This window comes from Cornus florida, unplaced genomic scaffold (genome assembly GCF_030987335.1).
Source record: "Cornus florida cultivar Cherokee Brave unplaced genomic scaffold, ASM3098733v1 CherokeeBrave_3.0.0_Hap2_Chr09, whole genome shotgun sequence".
NCBI lineage: Eukaryota > Viridiplantae > Streptophyta > Magnoliopsida > Cornales > Cornaceae > Cornus > Cornus florida.
The window spans coordinates 88,613,015-88,623,653 of NW_026775579.1; the positions used below are offsets into that span (position 1 = coordinate 88,613,015).

At 31.3% G+C, this 10,639-nt stretch overlaps 1 protein-coding gene across 1 annotated transcript; it reads left to right on the forward strand.

The window, feature by feature from the left end:
* Window positions 1-8,935: 8,935 nt before the first annotated feature.
* LOC132274970 (actin cytoskeleton-regulatory complex protein pan1-like) lies at window positions 8,936-10,215 on the forward strand. Its single transcript, XM_059776343.1, has one exon. The coding sequence runs from the start codon at window positions 9,439-9,441 to the stop codon at window positions 9,898-9,900; it is 462 nt and encodes a 153-aa protein (XP_059632326.1). The 5' UTR covers window positions 8,936-9,438; the 3' UTR covers window positions 9,901-10,215.
* Window positions 10,216-10,639: the final 424 nt, after the last annotated feature.

The following is a 10,639-nucleotide window of genomic DNA, read 5'->3' on the forward strand; positions in this document are numbered from 1 at the left end:
TGGAGCTAATTATGCGTGAAACCTGTATCATCTAATGTTGTTCAAATATCTCATGATTACCATGCATATATATTTATATTTTGACAAAAAATTCATTCACTCTTTTATTTTTTAAAAACTTTAACTCTTAGTTTTTTACTTTAAAAAGTAAATCATTTACACATAATCATATGAAATTTCAATATTTCTGTCATCTCAATGGTTAAAAATAGTTTAACTTAATTGAAAAGAATTAAAACACTTGATATGAACTGATAAATTTATAACACTTCATCTGAGTCAATCCACCATTTAACAATTATGATCGAAAGAAAATGCTGATCGATTTCACTATCACTTTTCTCTAAAATAAAATAAAAAAAGAAAAAGAAAAAAAGTAAATCTGTCACTCACAAGCTGACAAACATCTAAATAAAGTTGAATTAAGCTATTAGACAAAAATAAAAAAGAATTTAAGACACACAACCTGACACATATCCAAAAACTTTGGGAATACACATCGATTTCACCAAAGATATTCCTTACGTCTTAGCTACAAAATGTCTGATGTTGATTTTAGCTAAATTGTCCATTTTTTACCCTTAAAGCTTAAAAGTAGTCGATGAGTTTATCAATTATATCCCTCTTTTGTACCCACAAATTAGGAAAAGAAAAAGTAAACTTTTAGGACCCAATTGTCCAGTGCACTTTTTCCAACTTTTGCCATTATGTAATGCTTCAATTTCACTCCTTTAAGAAAAAAAAAAAAAATGCAACATATTATACTAATTTCATGAAACTATGTCCAAATAACACATTTGTGTCTATGATACTTTGAATTTTTAATATTAAATTTCATTTATTTATTTTTATTTTTTTGGTACATTTCATTTAATTCAATAGTATAATTTTTTTATTTCCAGATAGGAGGGGAGGGTTTAAGCAAATTGAATCATTTATTTTACTAATACGATACATATCATTTCAATTTAAGAGGGAATCCTGATCGATCTCATCACCTGGTGACTCCAACGGCCATGATCTTTCTAAACACAAAACAGGGAAATTGGGACCAGGGGGCTCTCTGTATAATAGACGACACTCAAAGTGGGTCCATATGAGTCCATAATATTCCAATCCACCTGTCAAAATTTGCAAAAGAGCTAGCACGTGGTATGATATGGTTGGTAAGCGTGTAAAATGAGACAGTGTTAGAAAAATGTGGGATGCAAACTTAAAGCATCTCCAATAGACTTTTCAAATATAGGTTCTTCAAATTTATCACATTAGAATTTTCCACATGTCACGTCAACATTTTTCATAATCACGTCAGCGTTTTAAAGTCTCCAAATTTTAGCTATCGCATGTACTCCAATGGTGCGTTTTCGCTCTTCAAAAATATTAATATTTTAATATTTTTAAATTTTAAAATCATTTGATTTAATATCATTTGATTTATTAATTTTTAGTAAAAACAAAGACACATTTTTTTTAATAAAAAAATTACATTTTAAAATAAATTTCAATTTGTTAGGGAAAACAAATAAAAAAATTTGTTTTGTTAGCCAATATAGCCTTTAAGGCACTGTTTGTGTCAGCCAAACAGTGTCTTAACGGCTCTTTGGTTCAATTATTTTGAAAAAAAAAAAAAAAGAAGAAGACTAAAATAAGTCAAAAATCTGATTTTTAACTTTTATTTCAGCCAAACATGTCCTTATAACAGTATTCTGGATTGGTTGGGCCTGAATTAAAAAAAATTTAAAAATAACCAAAAAACAAAAATGAGCCCACATAATTGAGCCTAGAATCGCCATCAGGTTCGCCCTTTTTGGCGACCTGTTTGAAGAACCAAATTTTGGGGCCCACAAAATGAATAGGCCATTGGAGAAGCTGGTCTTCAAAATTTTGCCCAATATCGCTATAATCAGCAGCATGGAGCTGCTCTAAACCTCATAAATTACCTTTTTGATGTAAACTAATACTAAATAGACATGTCATATTTAATAACTAATTTTAATATGATGTGTAGATATTACTTATCAAATCAGAGATAGTGATTTGACTATCATATATAATTTGGTAATTAAAATAGAATGTGTCAGCTTATTATTGGGTAATACTTAGATCTCATTAGTGAGGATCTACAATATACTCATTGCTGATTGCTGATGTAAATCAATAATAAATGGACATATGATTTGGTAATTAAAATATAACGTATTCATTTATTATTGGTTCACATCAGCAGTGAGTATGTTGTAAATTCTCAATAGTGAGAACCTAAGTATTATTCATTATTATTGGTTCACATCAACAGTCAATATAATGTAAATCCTCACTAGTAAGAACTTAAATATTGTTCATATTTTTTTTAACATGCATTACTAACTTGAGGGACCGATTTAATGTATGGCGCAGGGGAAGATTTTAGTCTGAAATTATTAGATGATCTTAGTCCATTGACACTTGGTGACAATTAAATTTAGACTCTCAAATTGAAAAAATGATCCCATAAAATTATATTAATATATTACATAAAAATCTCAAAATTAATTTTCATTAGCCATGCATCAGGCGCACCAAATATCTATTTATCGGATAGATCCATTAATTGGAGCTATATCATGTAGTCGGTGGGCTCAAATCCTCTGCTGACTGAATCCTATGCAGTCTCATGTAGTTAGTTTTAAGTGACCTATATTTTGCCACATCATTCTTCATTTAATAACTCTTGAGACAGTGTTTGGGTGCACCAATTACAAAAAATTAAAAACCTTCTGTGCCACCGTTTATAAGTATATTTACATTCAAAATAAGGTATGCGCATAATGCAAACTAAATAATGTCACATACAAACGTAATTCAATTCAACATATTGTGTTTAGTAATTACACCACTATTTATAAGTAACATCTCACCACCATTCATAAGTATCTTCACCCTCAAATTAAGGTATGCACATAATGGTGATATTACTTTTAGACTCCTGTAATGTTACTTATAAATGGTGATGAATTGTTATTTATAAATGGTGGTATAATTGTCAAACACGGTCTTAATTGTCCAATGGTGATGAATGACGTGACCAAATATAAATCACATAGGAACTTACTGCAGGAACCGCATGGGAATCCACAGCACAGAATTTGCGCCCTTAGTCGGTAGGATGAGTCGGTTGTGATTTTTACACGTGTTTGATTGTCAACTTAAAAGGCCCGATGAATTGCCATCGTGATTTGGTATATCATCGCCGTCCAGGATTCTCTCTCCCTTTGCACACAGTTCCACGTATAGATTTGTGGTAAATGACCATAATATCCTTCGAATGTCTTTGTATGTCTAAAACGTACCTTCGAATCGGACCAGGGGACCATTTACAAGAATCCAAATTCTCTACATTGCAAGTAATAATAATAATAATAATAATTACCCTTTAGGGAAAAAAAAAAAAAACAAACAAAAAGAAACTGAATTAAGGGAAGGTTTTGCAACTGTTTTTGTTTTGTGGTTGCTGCTAAGTGCTAAATAGATGAAAAACAAAATCAAGAATTGAAAACATATTCAGTTTTTAAATACAAAGGTCAAGTCATCAACAATAGTATAAAGATAAAAGTCAAGACACATAAAGACATACAAATCTTGAAGTAAAACAAAAAATAATAATTGTTGAAAAAAAAAGAGAGTCAATATTATGTAAATACTATATTTTTGATACAATCTTCCAAACCTTTTATTTTTGTTATGAAATATTGTGCAACAGATTTACTTATTAATCGAAATAAATTACAACAAAATAAAAACACTGGTTCTGACATATGAAATTGAAAATGCATAGTATTTGGCAAAAAGACTCTAAATTTTGTAACATTGTTCAAAGAAGAAGCTTTAATGAAGGCATCCCCTTTCTTTATTTTTATTTTATTTTTATTTTTATTTTTTTTGCTCTTTTACAATAATATGTAAATATATTTCTTTTGTGAATTGTTGACGTGAGCACTTAACTTGTTATGTGATAAATAAATAATAATTTTCAAGTTGAACCCGCATAAATTTACATATTAATAAAGATATAAATAATCTCTTACTTATTAGTCAACAATAAATTCATTTACAACATGTATAATTTATCTTTGTTATATTTAAAAATAAAGGACGATGGTATAGTCCCAATTTATTCATCATGGATTTATTTTGAGCTTTATTATGGTGTTTGATGTCGGTCATCATCGACACGCCTTTATAATATTTATTTATTTATTAAAATTTAAAATGCAATAATCATTCACTCGATTTATATAATCCTGTATCTAATGATTGGAAATGTCATATATATGTTCAATCAGACCTAGGAATTGAGATTAGAAATGAGGCCCCATCGAGATACAAAAAAATTGGATGTGCATGGTGTCATGAATGGGTGCTATCCAATAATAGTGTTTAACAAAAGTGGCACTATCTGGTGATTCCCACATCACCCTGTCATGCTCCAACCCAACTTGTGGAAGAGCGCGTGTGTTGTCGTCATGTAATTTGGTATTTCCATTTCAAAATTAATATTTTATGTTCACCCAAATTATACGCCAAATTGAAATGGCTCAATTTCATTCCCTAAGCCGCATGAACAATGGCTCTACCTTTCACCCTCACAACTTTAACCTGAACTTTTTAACCTCAACCGGCCCACCATTTATACTTATTATTATTATTATTATTATTTGGTTAGGTGACTACTCACAAATGCTGGTATTGAACTTCAAATCCTCATTTCTCTTTAAAAAAAAATGAGTGTTTTTTATTTATTTATTTATTTTTATGACAAGAAACACACACTTTTTATTTTTGACTTTTTCATTTTAAAAGGTGATAAGGTATTACTAGATCACAAGGATATTGGTATAAAAAGATAAATCATAATTGTTTACGGACTCATTAGGTATTGCGGTGAAATTGATTATCAAATATGATTATTCAAATTTGAATTTGGTGATTTATAATTTCATTCACTCCAAAGTTCACCAAAAGTACTAATCCACTGGATTACAGATACATCTACAACTAAATAGTTAATGAAAATAATTATTTCATTCTTTTATTCCTACACCCCCCCAATTTTCTTTTTAAAAAAGAGTTACATTCCTATTCCCTTTTCGTCAATCAGGTTCTAATTTGTTTCTCTTAAAAATTCTCTCATTTTTTTTTTTTTCACTTATATAGTTATATATGATTTATGCAACATTTTTTTCCCTTCTTAATTACATTTATTGCTGTAATTTTATGAAGTCAATGTGTTTAGTTTCATGCATCGCTTTCAAAATAAATTTATATTTGTCATTATTTTTTAATCTAAGGACATTATGTCTCCTGAAATAAAATTCTAGTTCGACCTATGCTTAAAATGGTATAATACTTAAATTAAAAAAAAAATAGTAATGTGATTCATGCTGAGAGTAATTTTAGAAATGGAAACAAATATTTTATGGATTGAGAAAATAAAAGATATAAAAGATAAAAATATATATGATAGCACACGTGGTTTGACAATATATACAATAATCCTACGTCGAGTAGAATATAAAAATAAGAAAATAAGGGAAGGGTGAAGAATTGAATTACTCCAAAAGGATATTCAGGAGGGGTTTTAGCCATTTACATATGTGTTAAGGATAGTTTTGTCTTTCCATAGTCGAGATATGGATAATTAATAAACGGTGCTGAATAACTAAAGTTTCTTTTTTCCGTTACCATTGAGGTCTAAAAGTCTTGGGGATTGCAAAAGTAGTGCCAGGTCATCTCATTATGGTTTGGTTGATAAAAAAATATCAATGTTCAGTTGATATATATATATATATATATATATATAGATAAATTAGGAAGATTGATAAATTAGGAAGAGGGATTCAGGCACAAGTGCACGATACATCAAATAAAATTAAAAGGATACTTATTTATATTATTTTCTGAAACAAAATAATAATTAAAATTTTATTCACCCAAAAAATAGATGATAATTAAAACAGCCCATCTAACATTATTTCGTCGTATGGATCACTGGATTGAATTTGTATATCAGAAGTTAGAATCTTATAAAAGAAATTTTCATTTTTTATCCTTCAAAATACACATCAAAATTACAGTAAACTAATCAAGTGGTTAAACACTTTAAATAGGGTCCATGTGATTAAACAAAATCAGATAAGACAATTGAAAATTTTCCTATTAGAAATCAAGATATTTATTTTGATTATTATAGGAATTGTCAAGATATTTATTTTGATTATTATAGGAATTGTCATTTATTTTTTAATATGGTGATAAATCAGATATGAAAGGGTTTACAAGTTTTTTTAGATTGTGTAGTAATTTGTGATTGGTAGGAACACCATGCTTGAATCTGACTCATTTGTTAGATAGAAGTCAAATTAGGCATAACTCATTAATATATGTATATGTACAAAATTGTTCACTTCCTCTCAGTTTTGCAGAAAAATACATGCATATTTCAAGGATTAACTGTTAGATTTGATTGCGCAGTTAAAAAGATAATTTATTTTTTTATATCCAATGGTTAAAATATAATTCGTGCATAAATTCCTTGCACATTGTAGGTAAACAATCCCATATATATGTATATATTTGGCATGTGCCTAAATTTCTTAAATTTGCTGCTAAAATACCTTAAATTATCCTCAAAATAATATACATGAATTAAGAAGACTTAAAACAATACAAATTGGGAAAAGGAAATGACTAATCAGGTTTAGAAACTTCACTCAAACCCAAAACATATAGTAAATGAGCCAACCAAAATTTGGTTAAGGTGGGAGAGAGTTTATGAGTTTGAAGCAAGCTCAACTATTTTAAAGCAAAAAAATTATGGTGTGTTTGGTTGTATGAAATTAGAGTATTGGAATAGAAATAAGTCGAATTTGAGAAAATTAACTACTAAAATTGAACCAAAATTTTCTCAAATTCTACTGATTTCAATTTTAATTACAAGACTTCAATTTCATGCAGCCGAATACATCCTATATGTAATAAGTTCTATAGTTGTTATGAAAGAAACTCCTTCATAGTTAATTGGTACCTAGAGTCCAACAAGAGCGTAAAAATAAGTACTCTTAAAAACTTTTATGTTATGTTTGTGAGTACTGAATTAGTACTTTGAATTTGAAATTAGAGAAAATTTACTTAACTTTTAACTAAATTTCCTCTAATCTCAAATCTAAAACATGATTCGGTGCTAACAAATGCAACATCTTTATTTTTGTTTTCAGAACTACGTAATTTACAAAGTATTTTCAAGTGACAATGATATAATTTTTCTTATTTTTCATGACTAAATAAAAAATACGTAGCCAGAGAGGTTTAAAATACCATAAACAACAAGTCTACAACTAATGTAGATGATAGATAAAATGTGTATGTGGTATCTACAATATAATGATACCATGTTGTGATTAATTATGCCACATTCGAATTATACGTTAGATAGGAAGATTGACATGGACCAGCTAAAATTCTTAGGTTGATTGATTTACTCGGAAAAGAGTAATTAAAGCTTGGTCATGTTTATCATGGTTCAACCAAAGGAATTCTAATGTAACAATCTTAATCCTTATACACCAATTAATCATTCATCCATAAACGAATGTACAGATTTAGATTTAGAAGAAATGTTGACATGATACAGGCAAATCTAATACAATCGTACATACACTTTTGTCTTTTTTTTTTATTTTATTTTTTTTGTCGTCGCTTGTAATTGATCGGAACCATATAATAATTTATTCAAATATAATATTTTTTTTTTTTTTTTTTTTCCAGATTAAAGAATTTTTCATTTAAAAAGTAACCGTAGTAGTAGTAATAATAATAAAAAAAGAAAAAATCATGTACCATGTAACATCAAAAGAGACGAATGTCGAAAAAAGAGAATGATTGCATTGTGTTAAAATCAAAATAACTTTATCTGTTTTAATATGAAGTAAGAGTACGTGGTATTCACATTTAGTAGCGAAAAATATGTTAAACATGCATCACTCAATTGATGCAACGCAGTTGATTTTCATATTTTCTATTTTAAGCAATTTTCAATCAAGACAGATAGACAAATTTAGTGAGGAAAAATAATTGTCATTAGAAAATTTTTAACAAAAGAAGTGTTTTGAATGGCATCGAATCCAGTGCTTGCAATTCGATTTAAAGAACTTGCAGCAGCTCCTTTGGCCGTAGGAGGACTCGGTAATGATTCGATTTCGAATTTCATTTGGGTGAGCATTTGATAATCAAGTCTAAGGTACTCTAAACTAATGCATATCCGTTTATATACATCCAATACTTTTCACATTCGATTTTTAAAACTTTCCACATACGAATCAAATGTGAGATGAGACTCTTGACTTTATCAAATGTGAGATGAGACTCTTGACTTTATTAAAATGAATGAATATATATTGTTATTTCAATAAATGAGATTGAATAATTACACTTTACTAATTGACATATTCACATTAACGCTGTCCAAAGTGTAATGCTAGGCAGACACATAGTTTGGCCACACTTGTATTATTCGTATCCAAATTGCTCCTAATGTTAGCATAGATAATAAGCACAAGCTGGTCAGATAATTACAGAACTGCCATTTTCATCAGCAGTGCAATTGTATAAATTTGAGAAGCCGAAAAAATACCCTCACTGTGTGGCCCAAAACATCAATTTCGCTTTATAATCTAATCCACGTTAAAGATTATCTTATACTAATTTATCTTTTCTATTGGAAAAAATATATAAATATTTATCTTTTCTAATAAAAAATAAAAACTGAAGAAACGTTATGGAATGGCATTTCAGGTAATTTTCTAAAACACAAAGGGTAAGCAATAAACATAGCCTGTCAGTCCGTCTATAAAAACCCAATTTCCCCCTCCCCCTTCTCTGTCGTCTCATCATCCCCCCCCCCTTCTCTCTCTCTCTCCCTCTCTCTCTCTCTCTCTCCGGTCACCATACCGCCGACGACGGCGATACACTGAACCGTCACGTCTAATCCAGATCCCCACCAATTTGTCAGATTCCGATCACCGGCCCTCTCGATCCGTTTTCACCCTCAAGACCTCTGATAACACCAGTCTCTTTGTCTCTCTCCTCCTCCTCCTCCTCCTCCTCCTCTCTGTCTCTCTCTATCTCTGAATTTATAATGATTTGTTATATTTTCTATATCTCTGGTTGCTTTTCGAAAAAATGAAAAATGTTTTTGTACGATTTTACATTTCTAACCTCCATAGGAGAACGACCCGCTTTAGCGAAGCCAGATTTTTTTTTATATATATTTTTTTGAGCCAACTTTTTACCCGTTTCGGCCTTTATCCTTGATAAGCCTAATTTGACGGTTTTGCCCCCGAATTTGATTATAAACACTTGGTGGCTGACGTGGCATGCTTTAGATCAAAAAGGACGGCCAGGATGAGCCACCATCCACGTCGAATATTGTCTCCTGGCGCGTCTCGAAAGCGTAAAGAGAGGGAAGCTTTTTACTCGTTAAAACCACCGGCGCCACCACCACCACCACCGCGGCCGGCGGTGAAGCCACCGGCTGTAGCTGCCACGATGTCATCTAAGTCCGCCGAGCCTGTTTTGTCTAACCGGCTCCTAGCCGGATACATGGCTCACGAGTTCCTAACCAAGGGAACGCTGTTTGGGCAGAAATGGGACCCAGTTCGAGCCGAGGCTGTGCCAGTCTCGAGCAGCTCAGCTGAGTTGAAGAGGACGAAGCCGAGCCAGAGCTCGGAAGCCGAGCCGAGCGGAAAGATGAAGCAACAGCAACAGCAGAGCTATGCTGAGGTGGCGAGCTTGCTTATGAGGGATGGGGCCCACATACCTGGAATTGTCAACCCTACCCAACTCGCTCGGTGGATACAGATGTGACGTGCCAAATAAGAGTGCCGTGGGGGTACGTGGCAGCTTCTGATTAGGTAGTTCCTTTTGGTTTTCCTAAGACCTCCCTTATCGCATTAATATCTCCAGAGGTGGTTAGTCGAACGAAACCATGTGAACTTGCCGAGAACGTCGTCTCATTCCGGCGACTTATCATAGCGTTCATTTCTCTTATCTCATGAGAGAATCAATCTCTCTTTTTCTTCATTTTCTGTTGTTAATTGCTGTTGTTGTTTTAGTTTTGTTAGTTGATGTATGAGCGTCTTTTCTTGAAGCTGAGAGCATATGGTTAACTTAATTACTGTATTTTCATTTTGTGCTCCTGCATGCATATTGCATACATACACATATATACGTGTGTGTATATATATATATATATAGAAGCACTAAATCACACACATGTGCCTGTAAATGGTGGTAGAACATGGTTATTATATGAAGAGTAGTGAAAAAAATTTGTGGTAAATGGTCATGTGACAAAAATGGTGAAGGTTAGTTATGCGAGGACATGCATTGCATGAATGTTGTGTACTTCCATGTGCATACATGTAGCTAAAAGCTGCAAGTTCATATTTTAATCATGTGTGTGCATATATAATTGTAAGGTTCACACACATATACACACACACACATATATATATACATGCATGTGTTACATGTGATATATATTATATATATGGAAGATAGAGATAGACAGATAGGTATTGTAACTAACTTGAAATTTGGAGGT